Here is a 26231-nt window from a genome sequence, read left to right on the forward strand (position 1 = left end):
AGCAACAATAATTAAGAATCCCGACTCTATTCTGCTCTCAGCATTACTCAGAATAGACAATACAATGCTTAATCAGCCATTTGAACTATTATATTGCAGTATTAGGTCTTTAATTTGCGTATAAATGAGTTTAAGCTTTACTGCGTTCAAGAAAATATTTTGGTCTGAGCGAGTGTAGGAATTAGTAGTGTTATGAATTGAATTGATGTTACTTCTCAATTTATGATCAAATCAGAAAAACTTTGCTTACGGCTTTTTTGCCAGATTCGGTGTCAAAATTCAGTCCGTAACCATATCAGATTTTGCAGAAAGTGGTATATTTTTTATTAAGTTGTTGTTGGGCTCTATCAAGGTGAGACTAACAATTGCCGCGATAAATTTTTGTGCTTTGAGAACCAAATGCAATCGAAGTACAACAAAAACTGAAACTGAAAATTGGTTGCTTCAGTTTTTAAGCAATATTTTTTCCAACCATCTCCTAGTTTCAGAAAAGCACTTTCCTTGGCCAGACGATTGGAACAAATTTTTTTTTCAAAACAGGAATCTAATTTTCAGTTCCAATTTTTGTAGAACTTTGATTGCATTTGGTCTTCTGAACAACAAAATTAATCGCGGCTTTTAGTCTCGCGGGGTAGGGGGAGCGGCGCGAGCACCCCTCTCCCTCAGGTATTCGACCCCCTGACCAACCAAAGGGTCCCCCTTTGGTGTTTTTCTATGCCAACCATTTTCGGCCGACCAACCTTGAAAATGGCCTAAAGGCGCCTTGGGCGCCAATATATACTAATTTTCAAGGAGAGCGCCGCCCCTAAAAAACAATTTTTTTGGTCAACATTTTCTTTAGAAAAATGCCCAAAAACGGGGCATCATTTTTAGTCATAAAATGGGGCAAAATTTCTGCCGCGCAACAATTTTTAGTCATAATAGGGGTTGTATAGTGTTTTGAGAGCACTCAGCAAATCAATTTGAGCGACATAAAAAAGGCCGACAAAATACCGCCCTTCTTCGAGAAAATCCTAGATCCGCTTCTGGATAGCACCCAACTTGATGTTTTCTTTTTTGCGAAGCTGAGATCGGCACGGAAGTGTTTTGCAGGAGCTGCCATGAAATGTTTTTATGTCATGTTATTCCAAGCTAGCTTTTTGAATAACCATTGGGTCCCAAACCTTATTTCTAAAATTGTTGTTCAGCATCGCGAATATTTCAGTTTCTAGGCCTACTTACTGTAGTACATTGGATGAGAACCTGAGTAAACTTCAATCTGGTTTTGTTTTTGCTTCTCAGTTACTTCTCGATCAATTTTCTGTGAATTGTGAAACCTTTATATTTATCACTTCCCCCTACAGAAGACAATTATAGAAATAAAAGAGCCTTAAAAAAATCAAAAAAATTGCATTATTTCACCGATTGTTAAACAAAGCAAGGAAAAATTGCGTTTTTTCTGCTGTTTTTTTATCTGACATTTTTTTGGTCCAAGTAACAAATTGGAATTTAAAATTTATAATCCAACCACTGAAAGTGATGATTCGTCGATTTTTTGTCTTGAAGATTTTTTATAGCAAACACAGCTACTACAAATAATACGGATAGGTCGAATGATATATCCTTTTATTGCCCTCTGTCTTGGGTCGAACGAAATAATAAAATTCAAAACAATTTTCAGTGTCGAGAAAAACAGATGAGAAATTTTTGCATTTAAGTCCGAATTTAAACTCGTTGTAAGCAGTTGAAATAAACTAGGAAACGCTTTTTTAAGTCGTCAAAACTTAATTTTACTCCAAAAGAAATAGTCATCAGTTTGCGCTGTTCCCACAATATCTGGCTAATTTTTTTAGGTATATGTATGAAAAAATGAAATGTTATGAAGGGTCAGACAAAAACAGGATTTTTAGCGACAACAAAAATTTTTACGATACGCAAACTTTCAATTGAAACTGAAATACTTTTTTTGAATAAATTAGCAGCATATATTTTAAGTCAACTCTTACAAATAGAGATCTTACAACATATAAAATAATTGAACAATCCAAATTTTAACTAATTGAACAATTCTTTGTAGTAACCGAAACAGAAAATCTAGTGTTTAAAACTTCTGAGGCAGATAAATTCACAAAAATCTTTTCTTCCAAGTGTTTTTGAAACTCATGCTTATCTTAAAATGACAATGTTGGCATTGCACTAATTGTAGGCTCTGGTGTTTTTTTGAGAAAAATTGGCGCGATTGTTTTGATTGTTATGTTTTTTGGTTCGAGTATTTTTTACCCGGGTTCAGCATTAAATAAAACCGTTTAATTGGAAAATTTAACTTTTGGGTTGCAATCATTTGGTAATGTTTTTATCTGATAACCAATATAACGGTTTATCATAAAACGTATGTTATTTGCAGTTTTATTTAACAAACGTATGTTATTTGAAATTGTTGGCGTTTCTAATATGATGAAAGAGGTGAATTCAAATTTTTGCGTTTCTAGCAAAAACAGCTACTACAAATAATATGGAAAGGTCGAATGATATATCCTTTTATTGCCCTCTGTCTTGGGTCGAACGACATAATAAAATTCAAAACAATTTTCAGTGTCGAGAAAAACAGATGAGAAATTTTTGCATTTACGTCCGAATTTAAACTCGTTGTAAGCAGTTGCAATAAACTAGGAAACGCTTTTTTTAAGTAGTCAAAACTTAATTTTACTCCAAAAGAAATAGTCATCAATTTGCGCTGTTTCCACAATATCTGGCTAATTTTCTTAGGTATATGTATGACAAAATGAAGTGTTATGAAGCGTCAGACAAAAACAGGATTTTTAGCGACAACAAAAATTTTTACTATACGCAAACTTTCAATTGAAACGGAAATTCATTTTTTGAATAAATTAGCAGCATATATTTTAAGTCAACTCTTACAAATAGAGATCTTACAACATTTAAAATAATTGAACAATCCAAGTATTAACTAATTGAACAATTCTTTGTAGTAACCGAAACAGAAAATCTAGTGTTTAAAACTTCTGAGGCAGATAAATTCACAAAATTCTTTTCTTCCAAGTGTTTTTGAAACTCATGCTTATCTTAACATGACAATGTTGGCATTGCACTAATTGTAGGCTCTGATGTTTTTTTGAGAAAAATTGGCGCGATTGTTTTGATTGTTATGTTTTTTTTGGTTCGAGTATTTTTTACCCGGGTTCAGCATTAAGTAAAACCGCTTAATTGGAAAATTATTTTTTGGGTTGCAATCAATTGGTAATGTTTTCATCTGATAACGAATTTAACGGTTTATCATAAAACGTATGTTATTTGCAGTTTTATTTAACAAACTTATGTTATTTGAAATTGTTGGCGTTTCTAATATGATGAAAGAGGTGAATGCAAATTTTTGCGTTTCTAGCAAAAACAGCTACTACAAATAATATGGATAGGTCGAATGATATATCTTTTTTTTTGCCCTCAGTCTTGGGTCGAACGACATAATAAAATTCGAAACAATTTTCAGTGTCGAGAAAAACTGATGAGAAATTTTTGCATTTAAGTCCGAATTTAAACTCGTTGTAAGCAGTTGCAATAAACTAGGAAACGCTTTTTGAAGTCGTCAAGACTTAATTTTACTCCAAAAGAAATAGTCATCAATTTGCGCTGTTTCCATAATATCTGGCTAATTTTCTTAGGTATATGTATGAAAAAATGAAATGTTATGAAGGGTCAGACAAAAACAGGATTTTTAGCGACAACAAAAATTTTTACGATACGCAAACTTTCAATTGAAACGGAAATACTTTTTTTTTGAATAAATTAGCAGCATATATTTTAATTCAACTCTTACAAATAGAGAACTTACAACATTTAAAATAATTGAACAATCCAAATATTAACTAATTGAACATTTCTTTGTAGTAACCGAAACAGAAAATCTAGTGTTTAAAACTTCTGAGGCAGATTAATTCACAAAATTTTTTTCTTCCAAGTGTTTTTGAAACTCATGCTTATCTTAACATGACAATGATGGGCTTGCACTAATTGTAGGCTCTGATGTTTTTTTTTGAGAAAAATTGGCGCGTTTGTTTTGATTGTTATGTTTTTTGGTTCGAGTATTTTTTACCCGAGTTCAGCCTTAAAGAAAACCGCTTAATTGGAAAATTTATCTTTTGGGTTGCAATCATTTGGTAATGTTTTCATCTGATAACAAATTTAACGGTTTATCATAAAACATATGTTATTTGCAGTTTTATTTAACAAACGTATGTTATTTGAAATTTTTGGCGTTTCTAATATGATGAAAGAGGTGAATTCAAGTTTTTAGCTAGATGAAAAATTATTCTTTTTAGGAATCTATTCGCAGTTCAATATGGTTTATCAAAGCGTCACCCGAGAGTTACACCAAAGTTGTAGCAAAAACTTTTCTCAAAGATCATTGTTTTTTTTTTTATCTCTATGGTGTTTGCACAATAACTAGATACTTTTTCTTAGGAAAACTATAGAAAAAATTTAAACAAGAATCGTAATTTTTCTAAAATTCAGTAAAATGTCACAATAAAGATAATCAAATTCTTTTTGAAATGAAACGAAAACTCTCAATAGGTTGAGGTGGTAAATTGCAATGATTTGTATCTAAGTAAAAATGGAAAAGTTGCAAAATCAAACAAAGTTAGCTGGTTACTGTGCAAGTAGCACAGAGTGCTCCGATCACATTCTTTAACAAATTCAAAAAAATTTTCTTCTGTTAGTTTAATTTTCATAGTATGAAAATTTAATCTGATAACAAATTTAACCTAAACTTTTGTATAAATAATTGTATTGGCCTAAGCATTTTTGTAATAGGATTTTTGCCGTTTGATCGACTGTGATGGAGATGCATTAAAACTCAGCTGCAAAGTTGATTCCGTAGTTGGACAAAAGAAGCAAGTTATAAAATGGACTGAAGTGAAAACATTTTTTTGTTAAACAAAATATTTCGATCAACAGAGATAATTGCCCAAAGTTTTGGGTAACATAAGTAACCAAAGTGTAATTGAAAGTCTTTTTTTTTTTTTTATGATGAGGAAGAGAGATTAACACCCAACTACAAAAATCTTAGTTCTTTATTGCATAACTAAGACATAAAAATTGAAATCAGAATCATAAGTTCATTTACTCAAGCACTATCACTTGCAAGGAATTAGTATGAAACGCAAAGTAATCAGAACTAAATCTCTCAATTTTGTTTTTTATGTATTTTTATGCATCGCGAAAATATTTAAATTTATTGGAATCCATTAGTAGTCTAACATAAATTAATGATAACACCCTGCATCACCAGAGAAAAACAGTAAGTTTTGTTGATTTTTTGCTTGAAGATGGCTGTTCTTTGATATCTTTCTGCTATATGCCTAATAACTTAATGATTTTTGCACTATGCATTTGGAAAAAAATTTTGGTATACAGATTATTACCGATATTTTTCTTAAGACTCAATATATTGTCAAAAAACGCGAATTTTTGATCGAAATGAAAAAACGATGGTAAAAAATTTGAGCTTTTCAAGTTGCATTGGTTGTTATCACGATAACTGGTTTAAAAAATCTAGAAAATTTGCAAAAACAAAACTATTTGAACAACCCAAACATGAAATAGATAATTTGAAAGAAAACTGTGATTGTATAAGGAAAAAATCTGAAGGCATACAATTAACAGGCAGTAAAATTTCAATAAAGTCTTTTTCAACCTCTTTTTCCTTTGATAAAACTTTTTTAATAGCAATTTCGCTCTGGTCCTCTTCGCTGAATAAGTTTTTTTTTAAAATGGGTCAAAAGTACTTGGATTTTTTTTCATATTTGGTTTCAGCTGTTTTTGCTGAACTCAATAACTTTTCAAACAAAAAATTCCTCGGGTAATTTCTTCTGGAAACATTGTTAGCAAAACATTTTATGTAATAATTAGTTTTTTTTAAGACGACTGATTTAAGTTGAATTTAATTTCAGATTCGAATTAACGAAAGTTTTTTTATTTACCAATTATTTTGATAACAAAATCTTAGTTCGTGATTGCATAACAATAACATAAAAATTGAAATCAGAATCATAGGTGCATTTACTCAAGCACTTTCATAAAATGTACTTGAAATGAATTAGTATGAAACGCAAAATATTCAGAACCAGTTTTCCCCATTTTGTTTTTTCTGTTTTTTTTGCATCAGGAAAATTTTTTAATTAAATGGAATCCATTAGTAGTCTAACATAAGTTCATGATAACTCCCTATATCACCAGAGAAAAACAGCAAGTTTTTATGATATTTTTCTTTAAGATAGCTGTTCTTTGATATCTCTCTGCTATATGCACAATAACTTGATGATTTTTTGTGCTATGCATTTGAAAAAAAAACTTTTGTTATACAGATGAATACAGACATTTTTTAAGACTCATATATTGTCAAAAAGCGCGAATTTTTGATCGAATTGAAAAAACAATGAGCAAAAATTTTGAGCTTTTTAAGTTGCATTGGTTGTTAACACGGTAACTGGTTTTAAAAAACTAGATAATTTGTAATTTGCAAAAGCTAAACTATTTGAACAACCCAAACATTAAATAAATAATTTTAAAGAAAGCTGCGACTACATAAGGAAAAAATCTGAAGGCATACACTTAACAGGCAGTAAAAGTTCAAAAAAACTGCCAAGTCTTTTTTCAACCTTTTTTTCGTTTTATGAAAAAAAAAACATTTTAGCAGCAACTTCGCTCTGGTCCTTTTTACTGAATAAATTTTTGGTAAAAAATGGGGTCAAAATTGTTTCGATTTTTCATATTTGGTTTCAGCTGTTTTGTTGAACTCAACAACTTTTCAAACAAAAAATTCCTCAGGTAATTTCTTCTGGAAACATTGTTAGCAAAAATTTTGCTACAAATTTTAGTTTTTTCTAAGACGATTGATTTAAGTTTAATCAAAGTTCAGAATAGAAATAATAAAAACTTTTTTAATCACCAAATGTTTTTTTACCGCAAACTGTTAAATTTTTTTCTTTCACGGGAATCATATGTAGTCAAAAATGGATTTATAATCTTTTCATTTATCAAAAATTAGTTTTTCCAATGATTGCTGTTTTTGAAAAGTTTCAATGCAGTCAAAACAGGCTTTTTATAGTTTTTTGGGAGAGGTCAGAAACTCAATTTGGTCGACCTAAAAAAATTCGAATAAGTTTTTGAAAGCTTTTCGAAAATCCACCCCACCCCGTCTCGAGCAAATCCTAGATCCGCCCCTGATGGAAGTCAAACCGGGGTTCAACTTCGCTTCTCTGTAAACATAATTTAACTTGTAATTAATGTACTACGGAGTCTTTACGGAATACTGAGCCACGGAATACTGTACTACGGAATACTGAGCCACCTAGATGGTTGACTATTGTTTGTGATGGAATTTGCTCAACTTTCATCAGAACAGAACCACTCGACATTTTCCGGCTTCACTTGAAAGCTTTTCAGTTTTGTAGAAATTTCAGTTTTCAGTTTTGTAGAATTTTCAATTTTGGCTTTAGTATGCGTTTTTGAGCGCTTGAGTTTGTAGGTTTAAGGTTCTGTTAGATTTTAGATTCTGCTCGAAAAATTTTTAAACGTTTACATTAGTCTATGTTGCTTAAAACCTTAAATTGTTGACAGTCAAAAAATAGGCCAAGAACTCATTAAAATGTATTGTTTTCGAATAACTAGTTAACTGCTTCCGGTTGATTTTGTACATATATGTGAGTGCAAGTACACTAAATATGATTAATACTTCAAACGTTAGTATAGATTGAACTTGAGAAAAGAAATCAATATTTTAGGAACCAAAATGAGTTTAAAAGGATTAATAAGCTTGCTGGATAAGTTTTGCGTCAACACTTTGGCAATGGGATTTCTGAAGATGCGTATGTTTCATCGTCCATTTCTATATTCTCGAAATCACAACCATTCGAGTCCTGAGAGAGAATGTTAGTTTTTGAGCAAATTGCAGTGTGGTTCTCTGTTAAAGCTTTCAACTCTGTACTTAACTGAAGACGTTCGGGTTTTAGCTGGTACCTCTCGTGCCATTCGGCCATCATTACGTTAACGAACCGAATGGATCCAGACGAGATCAAGTCTGCAACGACTTCCACTTCGGATCCTTCGATGTCCATTTTCATCACGACACGAGGTGGTCTTTCCGGGTCGACTTCTGGAATTCTACGTTTAGCTACGGTGTCTCGCAAGAAATCGGCCAGTCTTACCAGCATAACTTGGGTGCTTGTTTTTCGGGTTTTTGTGGCGCGTAATCTGGCCTGTTTTGATATACTTGGGTGCATAATTCCACCTGCAGCGTCAATTCTACTGTTGTCTGAGCCAGCGTAAAATGTAGCCGTTCCGCTGTGATCGGAAACGGCAGTTTCTGTGAAGAAGTGAACTGAGTATCCACACTTCTTATATGTTCTTTCTAATTCTTGCAGATGTCTCGTGTGCTGCGCATTGGGCTCAAAACCAACGGCACAAACTGATTTAGAAGCAAGATTTGTAGACCTTTTCAAAAAAGATAATGTTAACAACAATATATCTGGAAAACGGCGAGCTTTCAAATTAAAAATTAGAAAATTTAGATTTTTTTTGGTCGTGGGAGTTCCTAAATAATTCTGAAAATGAGCAAAATGAGGAAACTTAGTTTTCCCTTATTGTTCCGACTTTCAATACGAAAGTAACGGAATATTTGTGCTCGGGTGGGTTTTTTTCAGACATATTTCGACTTTTTAACTAGCCATTACTGGCGGAATTTTTTTATATCATTTGAAAGGTATTGTTGTCCTGAGCTTAAATTTGAAAAGATATTACACCTGTGATCGTTTTTCGTAAAGTTATGTGGGTTTAAAGATTGCCATTTTGGCCAATTTTGACACTTAACGCGCAATATATTTCGCTCTATTAATTCGTAAGCGGAGATTTAATCCGTCATAGAAATCGCTCCAAATTGATTGAAAGAAGCTTATTTGCCATAACTGATTTGTTACAAGGAGCGAAATCTATCCTTTTGTACTTCATATGGCGTGTGGGGGGATGATTTTTATTTTAAAATGTCAAATTTTAGAAAAGAAAATTTTCATTTTGTTTTATTTCATTTATTTTTTTTTGCTATACTGCTCCATAGACCTTAAAAGGCAGTCGGAACATTCAGGGCCTCGCCCTGATAGGAGCAGTCTTTGTTTTCTCTGCTTTTGGGAGGGATAAAATTGAGTTTCAAGTTCAATATTAAGGCACTAATAGTTGAACTAGAAGCCATTAGTGTAAAGTAAAGTTGCGAGTAATTTTTCAAATCCTGAGTCATGAATCAAACCCAGAAATTCGCCTCTGACTAGCAATTTGGATAGTCGTTTAACAGGGTGCCGGACATCAAGCAGACGGAACTTGAAGCCGAATTGTAAAATAAGGGACTTCAAGCCGCAAATTTTCTCATTCTATGAGATGTACAAACTGGGATCATACAGGCATACTGCTAGATGATTTTTTCAAAAACAAACAGCAAATTTTCATCCAACTTTTCCCTTTCTATATTCAAAAAGGTTCCCTCTTCATGGTTAAGTTGTTTGATCAATTATCTACGGATTATCCATTAAGCTTATATTTGATTTTCAATTTGAGATAATTTTTAATACTTTTTCGTCCATCAAAATTACAATTGAGGCTTCCAGGAGGAATGGGAGAGTTTTTGTCAGGAGTTTTCTTTGTTTGTCAAAGTTTTTTTGTATTATTGATAAAAATTATCCAGTTTAATTCTTCCTCTCCTTTGCATTGCTTCACCATTTCTGCTAGAGCACTTCAAAACAGGTGCAATGACGTTAGGTCTTTTGCTTACGATTCAAATGTTTCTTTCTATCCAAGGAAACACTTGTCTCTTTCATAAAAGTTTATTCAAAGTGTTCCCAGTGTTCTTCGAAAAAAAACTTTAAATTTTTACTTTCGTAAATTTTCGGTCAAAATTTCAGTTTTCTTTGTTTCCGAGTGTTAGGTTTGACGTTATGCAAAGCTTTTATCTGCTTTTTTTCCGTATCAAACCGTTAAATGTTTGGTTTCTGTTTTAACCAATATTTTTTCTCTTCTTTGAAAAACTTTCTATTTCAATTGCACTTTTTTCCAGACTTGCCTTTTTTCCTTGTTCTTTTTTTTGCACAAGATGTTCTACAATCGGAGGTCAGAATGATAATTTTTATCGGAATTCGCAGATTTTCGAAATGATTAATCCCCTTTGCGCTGGCTGCGACTTGAATCAATTTACTGCAGTCTTCTCACGGAACAGTTTGATTTTGCCAAATATAGATTCGTTAACTTTTAGACTGAGCCATGATAAAACGTTTCTTCGTTAAAGCTAAGGATATTTTTTAAGGAATTACCAGAGATTAAAATAAGTAGTTATTTAGACTCTAACTTAAATTATTATAAAAATGAAAGAGACCGTCTCTCCGACTAAGAGATTGAGTGAATCAAAGTGAAGTATGAAAAGGCTTGTTAAGTCAATTAAATATAAATCGGTCAATCACAGCAAATGTAATGCCACACTTGAATCCCTACGATTTTTTTCGAGGTAGTCAAAATTGACTGGAAAAAACGCACTATACGCCAAAAATTGTTTTTTTTTCTTCTATTTTGTAGTTCACATGGATTGCAAATGTGAGTCATATTGTGTTTTGACCATCATTTCAGTTTTAGTTTTTTGCGACTCTAGGCCGATTTTGCGTCTGAAACTTTCATTTGGTACCACTAATACAGCCGAAGTCGGTCAAGCTGTGGTAGACTTGAAGCTAGAGGTCGTGAATTGGTAGGTACCAGGAGTGGATTTGGGGGGGGGCGTGGGGGTGGGGAGGTAACGTTTCTTCTTCCCAGTGATTCGACCCTCTGTCCACCCAAAGGGTTGCTCCTTTGGTATTTTATAAGAAATCATTTTTTGACTGACGAACCTCAACTTTTTTTCTGAAGGCGCATTCGGCGTCTATTTTTACTAACTTTGTGGGGAGCGCGCGCCAAAAAAACGCGGCTTAAGTTTTTCAAAAATTGCAAAGTGCGCTAAAACCGCTCATTTTTTACCTGTACCTTCAAAAATTTGCCTCCGGTGCAAACATTTTTGACAAAATACACTCTGCTATGTTCTGGGAGCGCATGGAAACTCAATTTGGTCGGCCTAAAAAGTCCACAAAATTTTCAATTTTTTTTGGAAATCTGCACCCCCCTCTTTCGAAAAAGTCTTAAATTAGCCAATCCGCCCCTGGTGGTAACCATAATAGTTTTTGATTATTTTTTGAAGGTATAAACTTAAAAATGGGTTCTTAGCATGCAACTTTTTTCAAAATTAGAGCAAAGCAGTGACTGTTAAAGCCTCTTTAAAATTTTTAGAGCTAATAGAATAAATAAACTAAAAATACCAAGGAGTTTTGAAAATGTTTGACATCCAGAATTTAGGGGTAGTGGCGGTCAGCTATTGTGCCACCTCAATCTCAACCTGCCCCTCACCTTCTCAACTCACCCTGACCATCGCATTTTATCTACTTTCAAATCAAAATTTAACATTTAGCTAACCTTGATTGTCCGAACTCTTTTTTGAATACTTTGAGCACAGATGCATCCGGATACCTGCTCGGTTCGAACAACTTGCGCACTTGAACACCAACATTTGTGCCAACATCCAGGTAAACATGGTAGCAGCCGTCCAGCAAGTCAGAAGTTGCCGGACTCCATTGTCCATGTGGAGATTCGAAGGTCGAAATACTTCTTCTATTGTGTCCGAATAAGCTTTTGTAAGTAATTAGAACTAGCGAGCAAAGTAAACATGTCACAACAAATTTTTCCATCAGAGTTGCCATTGTCGGCAACTTCAATTGCACCGTAGCAGACGAACGGATGATAGAAGTAATATCTGTTTAAAAATGTATACATTAAGAGCAGCAGCCTGCAGTAGCGAGCAGGGTCCCCACTTGGTATAATTTTACGAAATCCAATTTTGGCTGACCACCCTCAAAATTCTTTTAAAGGCAGAAATTGTTTTTGAAATAGGGTGATTATAATATTTTCGGAGAGCTCGGAAAATCAAATTGGTCGACCTAAAAAAAGTCGAAAACGTTTTCATATATTTTTTTAAAAACGCCCCCCCCCCCCCTTGAAAAATTTCTGCGCACGCCAATGATTAAGACTTGAGACGATTTATATGCAAGGGAGAAGACCAACATACGTGCTGTTCAGCTCTTCGCGGAAAACCGTTGTTATGCCCCTGGTTAAAAATTACGTGCAATTTTTGGCTATTTTTCTGGACTGGCTAATTTTGCCTCACCCTCAAACAACGAGCACAAATCAGGTTACTGTACAAAAAGCTCTTTTTCGTTTTTACCCACCTGCAATTTTTTACCAGTAAAGTTACTGTTCACAATGTCCGATCGTTATGAAAATTGACATGCGGACTAATTAGGCTATTTCAAACATAATTGGTCTTCAAAATATACCTTGTAAAACCACTCGTTACATCATAAAATTGATAGTCATGTGAGGTGGGGGGGAAAGAACCGTACAAAAATGTGTTTTCTGTTTTCATTCTAATTTTAATTTGATTTCGATTTTGATTTCGTGGAGATGGCTGTGATTTTGATTTCGTGGAGATAATTTTCAAAATTTGCGATAAAAAAGTTTGCCTTGGTTTTAACAAAGGGGTATTTTCTGTCACACGGCCCATAATTATCAGACTCTTATTTGAGCTTCTGCTTGTTTTTGAAAATCCAGACTTCTCATTGGTATTAGTTTCAAACAGAGTGTTTCGAGATTCTAATCAAACATTGAAAATAGTATGAAAAGAAATCATTTTTGGGCAAAAAATTAACCAGACGAAAAACAGAAAAGGCCCAGAAGAATAATAGCAAGACTGCTCGCAGGGCAAAACACTGAATGTTCCGACTGCCCTCTAACTGGTTTCAGATAGTTTTTTATTAAAAATTTTTGATATATTAAAAATTTTGGACTGTCAATATCGAATATTAAATTATCAAGACGCAAAGACTTGAATGTTCTAACTGCCTTCTAAGGTCTATGGATCAGTAATAACACGAAAAATTAAATATATCGAAATAAAATGATTTTTTTGAGATTTTTTTGTGACGAGATATGTCATATCAAGTACAAAGTGATAAATTTCGTTTCTATTAACAAATTAGTTTTGGAAAATAAGCTTCCTTCAACCAATTTGGAACAATTTCTAAGACGGATTAAATTATTCGTGATGAAAAATATCGCGCGGTAATTATCCCAATGGGCCAAAATGGCAATTTTTAAACCCTATAATTTTACGAAAAATGATCACAGGTGAAATTTTTATTTAATTTAAGCTCAGGAAAACAAAACCTTTTGAATGTTATTTTAAAAAACTCCACCAAAAATGGGTGGTTAAAAGTCGAAATATGTCTCAGAAAAACACCCCTAGCACAAATATTCCGTTACTTTCGACTCTAGGCCGTTACTTTCCGTTACTTAAGTTTTTTGCGACTCTAGGCCGATTTTGCGTCTGAAACTTTCATTTGGTACCACTAATACAGCCGAAGTCGGTCAAGCTGTGGTAGACTTGAAGCTAGAGGTCGTGAATTGGTAGGTTCCAGGAGTGGATTTGGGGGGGGGGGCGTGGGGGTGGGGAGGGAACGTTTCTTCTTCCCAGTGATTCGACCCTCTGTCCACCCAAAGGGTCGCTCCTTTGGTATTTTATAACAAATCATTTTTTGACTGACGAACCTCAACTTTTTTTCTGAAGGCGCATTCGGCGTCTATTTTTACTAACTTTGTGGGGAGCGCGCGCCAAAAAAACGCGGCTTAAGTTTTTCAAAAAGTGCAAAGTGCGCTAAAACCGCTCATTTTTTACCTGTACCTTCAAAAATTTGCCTCCGGTGCAAACATTTTTGACAAAATACACTCTGCTATGTTCTGGGAGCGCATGGAAACTCAATTTGGTCGGCCTAAAAAGTCCACAAAATTTTCAATTTTTTTTGGAAATCTGCACCCCCCTCTTTCGAAAAAGTCTTAAATTAGCCAATCCAACCCTGGTGGTAACCATAATAGTTTTTGATTTTTTTTTGAAGGTATAAACTTAAAAATGGGTTCTTAGCATGCAACTTTTTTCAAAATTAGAGCAAAGCAGTGACTGTTAAAGCCTCTTTAAAATTTTTAGAGCTAATAGAATAAATAAACTAAAAATACCAAGGAGTTTTGAAAATGTTTGACATCCAGAATTTAGGGGTAGTGGCGGTCAGCTATTGTGCCACCTCAATCTCAACCTGCCCCTCTTCTTCTCAACTCACCCTGACCATCGCATTTTATCTACTTTCAAATCAAAATTTAACATTTAGCTAACCTTGATTGTCCGAACTCTTTTTTGAACACTTTGAGCACAGATGCATCCGGATACCTGCTCGGTTCGAACAACTTGCGCACTTGAACACCAACATTTGTGCCAACATCCAGGTAAACATGGTAGCAGCCGTCCAGCAAGTCAGAAGTTGCCGGACTCCATTGTCCATGTGGAGATTCGAAGGTCGAAATACTTCTTCTATTGTGTCCGAATAAGCTTTTGTAAGTAATTAGAACTAGCGAGCAAAGTAAACATGTCACAACAAATTTTTCCATCAGAGTTGCCATTGTCGGCAACTTCAATTGCACCGTAGCAGACGAACGGATGATAGAAGTAATATCTGTTTAAAAATGTATACATTAAGAGCAGCAGCCTGCAGTAGCGAGCAGGGTCCCCACTTGGTATAATTTTACGAAATCCAATTTTGGCTGACCACCCTCAAAATTCTTTTAAAGGCAGAAATTGTTTTTGAAATAGGGTGATTATAGTATTTTCGGAGAGCTCGGAAAATCAAATTGGTCGACCTAAAAAAGGTCGAAAACGTTTTCATTAATTTTTTTAAAAACGCCCCCCCCTTGAAAAATTTCTGCGCACGCCAATGATTAAGACTTGAGACGACTTAAATGCAAGGGAGAAGACCAACATACGAGCTGTTCAGCTCTTCGCGGAAAACCGTTGTTATGCCCCTGGTTAAAAATTACGTGCAATTTTTGGCTATTTTTCTGGACTGGCTAATTTTGCCTCACCCTCAAACAACGAGCACAAATCAGGTTACTGTACAAAAAGCTCTTTTTCGTTTTTACCCACCTGCAATTTTTTATCAGTAAAGTTACTGTTCACAATGTCCGATCGTTATGAAAATTGACATGCGGACTAATTAGGCTGTTTCAAACATAATTGGTCTTCAAAATATACCTTGTAAAACCACTCGTTACACCATAAAATTGATAGTCATGTGAGGTGGGGGGAAAGAACCGTACAAAGTTGTGTTTTCTGTTTTCATTCTGATTTTAATTTGATTTCGATTTTGATTTCGTGGAGATGGCTGTGATTTTGATTTCATGGAGATAATTTTCAAAATTTGCGATAAAAAAGTTTGCCTTGGTTTTAACAAAGGGGTATTTTCTGTCACACGGCCCATAATTATCAGACTCTTATTAGAGCTTCTGCTTGTTTTTTAAAATCCAGACTTCTCATTGGTATTAGTTTCAAACAGAGTGTTTCGAGATTCTAATCAAACATTGAAAATAGTATGAAAAGAAATCATTTTTGGGCAAAAAATTAACCAGACGAAAAACAGAAAAGGCCCAGAAGAATAAGAGCAAGACTGCTCGCAGGGCAAAACACTGAATGTTCCGACTGCCCTCTAACTGATTTCAGATGGTTTTTTTAAAAAAATTTTCGATATATTAAAAATTTTGGACTGTCAATACCGAATATTAAATTATCAAGACGCAAAGACTTGAATGTTCTAACTGCCTTCTAAGGTCTATGGATCAGTAATAACATGAAAAATTAAATATATTGAAATAAAATGATTTTTTTGAGATTTTTTGTGACGAGATTTGTCATATCAAGTACAAAGTGATAAATTTCCTTTCTATTAACAAATTAGTTTTGGAAAATAAGCTTCCTTCAACCAATTTGGAACAATTTCTAAGACGGATTAAATTATTCGTGATGAAAAATATCGCGCTGTAATTATCCCAATGGGCCAAAATGGCAATTTTTAAACCCTATAATTTTACGAAAAATGATCACAGGTGAAATTTTTATTTAATTTAAGCTCAGGAAAACAATACCTTTTGAATGTTATTTTAAAAAACTCCGCCGAAAATGGGTAGTTAAAAGTCGAAATATGTCTCAGAAAAACACCCCTAGCACAAATATTCCGTTACTTTCATTACAAAAGTCGGAACAAAAAAATTAAAACGTGTATTTAGTTAAAATGACTAATTAGCTTGCCTCATGTCAACCTGGAACAGTTTTTAGGGCGGAGTTATATTACAAGCATACAAAATTGCGCTACGCTTTATAGATACAAAATTCCGAACGCTTAGAAATTACCAGAACATGGCAAAAATGGTGATTTACAATCACCTCAAAACTTCAAAAAAAAGAATCGGATGTGATTTTTGTTCCGAAATTCGATACGAAAGTAACGGAATATTTGTGCTCGAGTGGTTTTTTTTTCTTCAGACAAATTTCGACTTTTTAATTAGCCATTTTTGACGGATTTTTTATATCATTCAAATGTTTTTGTTGTCCTGAGCTTAAGTTTGAAAAGATTTTTCACCTGTGATTATTTTTTGTAAAGTTATGGGGGTTTAAAGATTGCCATTTTGGCCAATTTGGGGCAATTGATGCGCGATATATTTTGCGCTATTAACGCGGAGATATAATCCGTCTTAGAAATTGTTCCAAAGTGTTTGAAAGATGCCTATTTTCTATAATTGATTCATTGCAATGAGCGAAATCTATCTTTTTGTACTTTATATGGCATGTGGCAGGATGATTTCAAAAAAAAATGATTTCAAAAAAAGCATAGTTTATTGTTAATGAAATAATGAGAAAGTAAAATCTTTAAGCTGAATATTACGAATCCGGCATGGAATGGATAAGGCCAGTTAGCTTGCCTCATTTGAATTTGGAACGATTTTGCGGTGCGGGGTAATTCGCCACGCGTAAAAAATTGGCGTTAAATTTTCAGCATCAAAGTATCACAGCGACTTTTTTGTCACTTTGTTATAATAATGAGCATTTCACAGCACTAATAAAGTCAAGATAAACTAGTGGTGAGCGCGCTGCGTCTAAATCTACGAAGATTCCTGGACCGATCCCCCATGAATATTTTTTTTCAAAATTGGTCTGAATAAAATCAAACCACTCCGATCATATAACCTCCAGTGTTTCGAATTTTTAGCTTCTCATAAAAACAACATATGTTGGAAATAAAATCTGCATCCTTCGAGTGTACTCTGACAGCACCAATTTACAGACTTCATAAGTTAAAACTTCGTAAGATTTTTTATTCAATTTTTTTTAATTCAAATTTTGAAGAAACATAAAATTTTGTGAAGTTTCATGTAAGTTCTTTAAAAAAAATTAAAATGAACTAAGAAACGTCCCATCTCGGAAACTGAAAACAATTGAACATTCGCATTTGGACGGAAGATTTGCAACTCCTGAGAGTACTCTTTTAGTACCCAACAACAACGTTGGGAAATTCAAACTATGAGAAACTTCAAACTTAAATTTTATAAAAAAAGGCTATTTTTTGAGAAAAAGATAAAACTTCCGACCTCGGTAACAAAAAACAATTGAAAAGTCGCATTTGGACGCATTTTTGGCATCTCTGACACTACTCTGACAGCACACAACTACAGGGCTGGGAATTTCAAATTTGTGAATTATTTTGTAATTGGAGTTTCCTTAAAATTTCTGAAAAAATCACAAAAATTGTCGTATCTCGTAGAATAAAAAGATTTGGGCGCCGAATTCGCTACCCCTGCAATTACTCTGAGAGCCCCCAAATACAGGTTAGGGGTTCCAAATTATGAAAAAAGATTTTTAATTAAAGTTTTCGGAAAAATTTTGAAAAAGTCATCAAAAACGCCAAATCTGGAAAACGAACAAGATTTGAAGCCTCATATTTGGAGGTAAAATTCGCAACCCCTGAGAACCTGAGAATACTCTGACAGTCCCCACTACAAATTTGCGAACTTCAAATTTTTAAGAAAAAATTTAATTTTAAGTTTTCTGGAAGATTTTTTTGTTTAAAAATCACAAAAAACGTCAAATCTGGAAAACGAACAAGATTTGAGGCCTCATATTTGGGGGTAAAATTCGCAACCTCTGAGAAGCTGAGAATACTCTGACAGTCCCCACTAAAAATTTGCGAACTTCAAACTTTTAAGAAAAAATTTAATTTTATGCTTTCTGGAAGATTTTTTTTTTTAAATCACAAAAAACGTCTTATCTGGATAACTACAAAATTTTGAGCAGTCAAATTAGGGGTCAAAATGCGGAACCTCTGAGAGCACCATAACAGAGACTCAATATAGAGATGGGATCTTCAAGTTTTTTTGAAATTTTTTATATCTAATTTCTTTGAAAAATTTTGAAAAAATTAAAAAACGTCAAATCTGGAAAACAACAAGGATTTGCGCAGTCACATTCAGAAGCAAGACTTACAATTCCTGAGAGTACCCTCACATTTTGAACAACAAGATTGAGATCTTCATAGTTTTCGAACTTTTTAAAATCTAAGTTTTTTGAAAATGTTCGAAAAAATCAAAAAAACGTCATATCTCGACAACTACAAGGATTTGATAAGTGAGATCTGGAGGCAAGATTGGCAACCCTTGAGTGTAGTCTGACAGCACCCAACTACAGGTTTGAGAATTTAAAGTTTTGTAAACTGTTATCTAAATAGAGTTTTCTGATTAAAAAAAAAAACACAAAAATTGTCGTATCTCGTACACTAAAAGGATTTGCGCATTCATAATTGGAATCTAAAACCTCGACCTTTGTAGAAATCCTGGCAGTATCCACTATTAGGCTGCTCATTTTAAACTTGGTGAAAAAAACACTGAATTCAAACCGGAAAATCGAAAAAAAAATCTTAGCTATTGCAATATACGATATAGCTTGAATATGCAAAAATAATACGTTGAAAAAGCTTCAGCATGGCGAGATAGTGAAGCCCGCATTTAAATATATTATAGATTCCTCAGTTTCTTCGAAAATCGAAACAACAAGTTAATGCAAAACAGTTCAAACAATAAAAGAAACGTGGACAAGATTACTCGGATACAAAACAGTCCAAAAACTACCAAACAGGCTGTCGGATTGAGGTCGCTGCGATCCTCCGCTCTCTTTTTTTTCTAAAAAGAGCCGCACCCTGTTGGTGCGTCTGTTGTAGTCATTTTTTTGGTTGCTTATGATTTTTTGAAACATTGAACAACTCTCGCCTACCGGCTTTTAAAACATTGATCACTTAGTTTCGTTGTTCTAATTGTTTTGTATCGGACTGTTTCTAGGAGTTTTTAGAAACAATTTTGGGGAATTGTCTGTATGTAGTTCATATTGATTTTCCTATTTATCTCAAAAACACTATAAAGGCTCCATTCAGCTAAAGTTTTGAGAAAATCAAGTTTTTTTGAAAAAATTGGTCCATAAGTGCCGTTTTGAGCATTTTTTGCAATGTTTTAATTGTTTGGAACGTTTGGAATGTTTTTTAACATGTTTTCTGCAACAAAATCCTAATATTGGCATTCTTAGAAAAAAATAGTGCCAGAAAAGGGATTCTTTGCTGGATGCCACGGTCGTTGAATCCCTAAAGGGTAAGGCGTCAAATTTTTATAATGCCAATTTTTGGCTACAAAAAGGAAAATGTTTGTATATTCTATGGTGGGAATCAGCAAAACAACGCCAAAAATCTTTCAAAGGTGAAAGACAGAAAATTACCTGAAGAAATGACAGCAGCGGTAAGACAAGGGCGAGTTTTTTCTTTGTGATGATGTTTTTATCTATAAAGATGTGTTATCTGAAAACATGAGTATAGAGGCCGATATTTTGATTAAATGTAAATCACTATGTACATAAAATAATGAGCGTTGATAAACTACGGTTTTTCCATGCCATTTATTAATGAAGTTGCTGAGTAAAAGAAGTGCGCTCCTTTTGTTTGCAATGAATAATTAATTTTTTGTTCTCTTACAGATGTTTTCTAAATTCTGCATGATAACTATAAGAACTGCATAAAAACCAACTTTAGTACTTGACAATTTTTCAACCTTAACCTTCAGTCTCAGACTCAGATTTCGAACGATGTTTTAATAAGTTTAGTCTAGTCACGCCAAATTTTATTCCTACCAAGCATAAAAATAGTTTTTGCGCTCGCTGCAGGTTCTCAGCCAGGTAAGTTTCAACGGACGAAAAATCAATTTTGATTACATGTTTTTGCTCACATTTCAGATATATCAAATGTTCTAATTGTTCACATTTAAAAATGCCATATAACCTATTTAGACTAATTTATTTTTGCATATATCCACTATCTTTATCTATTTCAGGTGCGGCACTGAACATTTATAAATCCAAACACTAATTAATTGGCAAGAACACGGCTTCTTTTTGTTTGACGCTTTTTCTGAAATTCGAGAACCAAAACTTTCATGAAGAACCGGTAAATCGAAAAAAAAACATAAATGCTCAGTCATTGAGATTTTTTGCTATTCTACAAACTGAAATTAGAGTCCACACGCAATCTTTTTTTCCATGTACTTTTCGTTCAGTGTGGATGGGCTAAAGCAGTTGCGTAATATGGTTTATCAGAAAAAAACGAATTTCTATATCTACAAAGGCATCTAGTTAAGTCCACAAACAATTTATGTGCATTCCAGTTTAAAGGGTTGTTAATAAAACAAACTTATGATATAATGTAAATGTTCTTTCAGCTTAAAAAACGCATTTTTTTAAAACTACTTAACCATTTTTTTCTCAACTAAGTTGCTATCCGATTTCTATTTATTACTCTTGAAACGATTTAATTTTTCCACTGTTTGAGCAATGCGTAATCGATACTGAGAAGGAGTTTTTTTCGTAACCTACAAAAAACTAGAAGTTTGTTTAAATAACAAAGAACGTGCCATTCTTAGATATTTTCAACACGAAAAAGCTGAACAAAAAACAAACTTTTTAAAAAATTTGTTAAATAAGATTCAAAGATATTACTTTGAGCTTAGAAACTTTAGTTTAAAAATCAACTGCAAACTATCCTCGTCAAAAAATGTTCCCTTTTATTTTTTTAAAGTGAGTAAATTTATTCAACCCAAACTCTCAAATAATCGCTTCAAATGTCATCTGTTTTAGCAATCAAAACATCTGATCCATATTTTGTTGTAACCATTCAAAACAATCTATTTCATTTATTTTTAACAACGTTTTTGCTTATGATTTCTAAGTTACGCTGAAGTTCGCATTAGGATGGAAATTTAGCTGTTTAAAATTGCTTTTGATTATCAATAAAAAAAAATTTCGAAAAAAATTTTCAGAAAAAATCTTGATTTTTAAGAGCAGACCACGAGGTCTATTAACTTTTGCTCTCATGAAACAGTCGCTTCCACCAGAATTCAATCGCCGAGTCAATCTTTTTAGTTTTTTATCTGACAAACATCTAAGTTTTTATAACTAGTTTAGGAGAATTTTTGTTATTTTTGCTTCTATCAGCCAAACAACTAGGTCCCTATAGGTAGATTAGAACAAATCAAGATGGCTAATTAAAAAAAAACGCGCCCTTGTTGACAGTTTCTCCGTAAGGTGTATTTTGGCTGAATTCCGTAAGCCATTAACCTTAAAAAATCAATTATTTTAATCATAAGCACATAGTTTTAGATGTTCTAACACAGATATAAAGTCATGATTTTTTTCTCATTTTCATCTGATTTTGTTGAGTCACTTCTGTGTTCATTGGATCTATGAAAAAAACTGTTAAATCCAAATAACTATATGCTCAATCACTGAACTTTTTGCAATTCTACCAATTAAAATAAGAGTCCACAAGAACTTTTTTTCCCTGTACTTTTCGTTCAGTGTGTATGGACCAAGGCAGTTTCGTTATTTTGATTTATCAGAAAAAGCAGATTTCTATATTTGAAAAAGCGTGTTTTTCTGTCCATAATCGATTCACATGCCCTCCTGTTTGCTTATAAATAGCTTTATGAGGTGATGAAAATTTTCTTCGAGCTTGAATTAACGCAACTTATTTCAAAATATAAAGTAATTTTTTCCCAGCTAAGAAAAATTCGCTTGAGTCTACCTAATTTTGCTACTGTTTGAGCAAGGTTTAATCACTACTGAGTAGGGCGTAATTCGTTCATTTCGTTACCTACAAAAAATTAGGGGTTTGATTCATATAACAAAAAATGGTCCATTCTTAGATATTTTTCGACACAACAAAGCAGAACAAAAAACTTACTTTTTCAATTTTGTTAAATGGGTTAAGAAGAAGTTAGAAAAAATAAATAGAAAGCAACTGCAAACTATCCTCACCAAAAATTTGTTACCTTCTAGTTTTAAAGTGTGTAAATTTAATCAACCCAAATTTTGAAATAGTCGTTTCAGTTTTTGCCATTTGTTTTAGCAACTAAAAATCAGATCCTTATTTTCTTGTAGTCATGCAAAACACAATCTGTTTCGTTTGTTTTTTTTTAAATAATGATGTTTATGAAATTCTACTAAATTACGCTGAAAATGGCACCAGCATGGAAGTTTAACTTTTCAAATGTTGATCTTGATTAGCAATAAAAAGTTTCCTTCGAAAAAAACCTTCAAAAAACCATGGTTCCATAAGAACGGACGATGAGGAATATTAAACTTTGTCGTCATGAAACAGTCTTATCCACCGAAGTTTGATTGGCCAGTCACACTAATTTTTTTTTCATTAGACAAACATCTAAATCTATATAACTAGGTTAGGAGAAGTTTTGTCAGTTTTGTTTCCATCAGCAAAACCACTAGCTTTTTATAGCTAGGTTAGAACAAATCTAAATGTTCAAATAAAAAGGTACGCGCCCTGGATGACAATGCTTCCGTGAGGTGGGTTTTGTTTTAATTCCGTTATTAATTAACCTCAAGCAAGCATTTATTTTAAACATAAAACACAACCTTTCCAAAGTTGCTGAATTTCGAGGAAAAAAAAACCTTTTTTTCAAGAATCGCTAACTCAAAAAGTTAAGTGCTCCATCATTAAAACTTTCAGCAATTAGACAAATTAAAATTAGAACTCATACAAAATCTTTTTTACTTGTAGTTTTTTTAAGTTTGCATAAGCCAAAACATTTACGTAACTTTGATTTATCAGAAAAAAACGGATTTCTTTAAGAAAAACACCTATTATTTTTGTCAAATTTTGTGCATTCCAATTTGGTTATCAAAAGCTTTATTATGTAATGTAATTTTTTTTGAGCTTGAATGAAGGCAGCTTTTTTTCAAAATAAAAAGTAACTTTTTTTCCCAGCTTTTTTGCTCTTACCGGCTTCTGAACGGTGATTCAATGATTCAATTTGATTGAATTATTAGCATCTAGGCTGACAATTATCGCCATATTAAATCAGATTATGGTTAATTGCATCATTAGATTTTGTAAGTTCAAATTGATTAGTTTTTTGTTCAAATAATCTTTAATCATGTATATCAATCAAAGAATTTTGGGTTTTGGTCAAGTAAAATTAATGACTAAAATATGCTGGACTTTCCATTCTACAGTTAATGCCAAAAATTTTAATCTGCTGCTTGAGGGAATTAGATCTTTTTTTGCGGCTTCATTCATATTGAAATTGTGGCTGCGTCTGATGGCTACACACGTTGTTACCTCACATCCACAGTTTTGCTCTTACCGGCTTCTGAACGGTGATTCAGTGGTTCAGTTTGATTGAATTATTAGCATCTAGGCTGACAATTATCGCCAACTAAATCAGATTATGGTTAATTGCATCATCAGATTTTTTAAGTTCAAATTGATTAGTTTTTTGTTCAAATAATCACTAATCATGTATAATAATCAAATAATTTTGGGTTTTGGTCAAATAAAACAAGTGATTAAAATTTGCTGGACTTTCTATTCTACAGTTAATGCCAATACTTACATTCTGGGGCTTGAAAGGATTAGATCTATTTTTGCAACTTCATTCATATTGAAACTGTGGCTGCGTCTGATGGCTACACACGTTGTTACCTCACATCCACAGTATTGCTCTTACCGGCTTCTGAACGGTGATTCAGTGGTTCAGTTTGATTGAATTATTAGCATCTAGGCTGACAATTATCGCCAACTAAATCAGATTATGGTTAATTGCATCATCAGATTTTTTAAGTTCAAATTGATTAGTTTTTTGTTCAAATAATCACTAATCATGTATAATAATCAAATAATTTTGGGTTTTGGTCAAATAAAACAAGTGATTAAAATTTGCTGGACTTTCTATTCTACAGTTAATGCCAATACTTACATTCTGGGGCTTGAAAGGATTAGATCTATTTTTGCAACTTCATTCATATTGAAACTGTGGCTGCGTCTGATGGCTACACACGTTGTTACCTCACATCCACAGTATTGCTCTTACCGGCTTCTGAACGGTTATTCAGTGGTTCAGTTTGATTGAATTCTTAGCTTCTAGGCTAACAACTATCGTCATACTAAATCAGATCATGGTTAAATGCATCATAAGGTTTTGTAAGTTCAAAATTGATTAGTTTTTGTTCAAAAATAATCTCTAGTCATGTATAATAATCAAAGAATTTTCGGTTTTGGTCAAGTAAAACTAGTGATTAAAGTATGCTGGACTTTCCATTATTGCTGGACTTTCCAGTATGCTGGACTTTCTACAGTTATTGCCAATAATTATACTCTGATTCTTGAAGGGATTAGATTTATTTTTGCAGCTTCATTCATAATAAAACTGTGGCTGCGTTCGTCCACAGTGGATGTAACCTTGTTACATCCACAGTATTGCTCTTACCGGATTCTGAACGGTGATTGAGTGACAATCAAAATCTAAATTCCTTCTCAGCAATCAAATCCAGCTCTTTTTACTTCATTTTTTCTGCGCACATTTCAAGGACGAGATTAAAGATGAGATTCCGAAAGATAGATAAAATCTGAACTCTTGATGGAAGAACCTACAGTGCTGATTTATATTATCCGGAAAAAACCAACAATATTGGAAATTTAAAAGCGTTTGTATAAAATTGCGTTAAAATTAGACAAAACGTTAAAAGAACAAAAGTTGCCTAGAGCTTCACCAAAATTGTCAGAGTGCAAATTAATTTGCAAAATTAAGAACCAAAATTTTACCTCAAAAATGGGTAACTTTGGTTTTTCTCAGTTTATTTAAAAAACATTAAGTTACCGAGCTCATTGAAAAAAAATATTGCAAAAGAAGTCTCACAAACAGCCAAACAAATCTTTTTTAGAAGAATAAAATCTCCATTAACCTGTATAATACAATCTAGGGCATATCTAGGATTTCTCGTGAGGGGGAAAAAGGCAGCTTTTCAAAAACAATTCGAACTTTATACCTTTTTTCAGGTCGACCAAATTGATTTTTCTCACAAATCACTAAAAACAGCCCAATTTCTTGCATTGCAGGTAAAATTTTGAAAAAAAACCAGGCCAAAAATGCGTTTTAGGCACATTTTGAAAAACTTGGTATGTAAAAACAATCAAATTCTAAAAATCAAATGGTAAAATTCTAATCGACATTTTTTATCCTTTTTTGTCCTAATTTCAATCAATTTGAGAAAAACGGGTTTAAAATTTCCAATGAAAATTGTTTGTTCGCCCGGGTTGACCAAAATTTCACATCAGAGAATTTCCATATATGAAAAACTTCTTAGCCTACATTTCCATACGAACCGAAAAATATGTGAAAATAATTTTGGTTTGTGTTCGTTACCGAGCACAAATGACAAAATTTTGGGTTACTCAATACTAGAGTCATCAAAAGTTGGACAATCTTGCCTCGCAATTACAATGCAGTTCACGTTTAAATGTTTCAATTACAATGGCTATCACAAATTGAAAAAAAAAGAGGTATGATATAGACACAAAATCAGAATCAGTAAATTTTGAGAGAAACAACATTTTAGCTGTTACATTTTTCAAACGAGTTTTTTTTTGAGATCATTAGATGGTAATTATGCTTTTCAACTGATACTTTTCATAACTGATTTTGTTTCAGTGAAACTTAAAAGATAAATAGTTCGTGTTCTTCGAATATTTAAATTTAAATTTTCAAGATAAATTTCGTAGAACTATCAATTTGGCAGTGATTACCTTCATTATTGTATTTGGCAAGCCAAGACCTCCTTTTTTCGGCGGAGATTTTGGTGACAAAAC

General features: G+C 33.1%; 1 protein-coding gene across 1 annotated transcript; it reads right to left on the reverse strand.

The window, feature by feature from the left end:
- Positions 1 to 7789: 7789 nt before the first annotated feature.
- On the reverse strand, positions 7790 to 19977 carry LOC134840494 (uncharacterized). The gene is made up of 3 exons (XM_063856329.1): positions 19799 to 19977; positions 14333 to 14669; positions 7790 to 8490 (listed from the first exon to the last, which is right to left on the reverse strand). Exons 2-3 carry the CDS (start codon positions 14614 to 14616, stop codon positions 7833 to 7835), a joined length of 942 nt encoding a protein of 313 aa, XP_063712399.1. The 5' UTR covers positions 14617 to 14669; positions 19799 to 19977; the 3' UTR covers positions 7790 to 7832.
- Positions 19978 to 26231: the final 6254 nt, after the last annotated feature.

This window comes from Symsagittifera roscoffensis, chromosome 2 (genome assembly GCF_963678635.1).
Source record: "Symsagittifera roscoffensis chromosome 2, txSymRosc1.1, whole genome shotgun sequence".
In the NCBI taxonomy this organism is placed as follows: Eukaryota; Metazoa; Xenacoelomorpha; order Acoela; family Convolutidae; genus Symsagittifera; species Symsagittifera roscoffensis.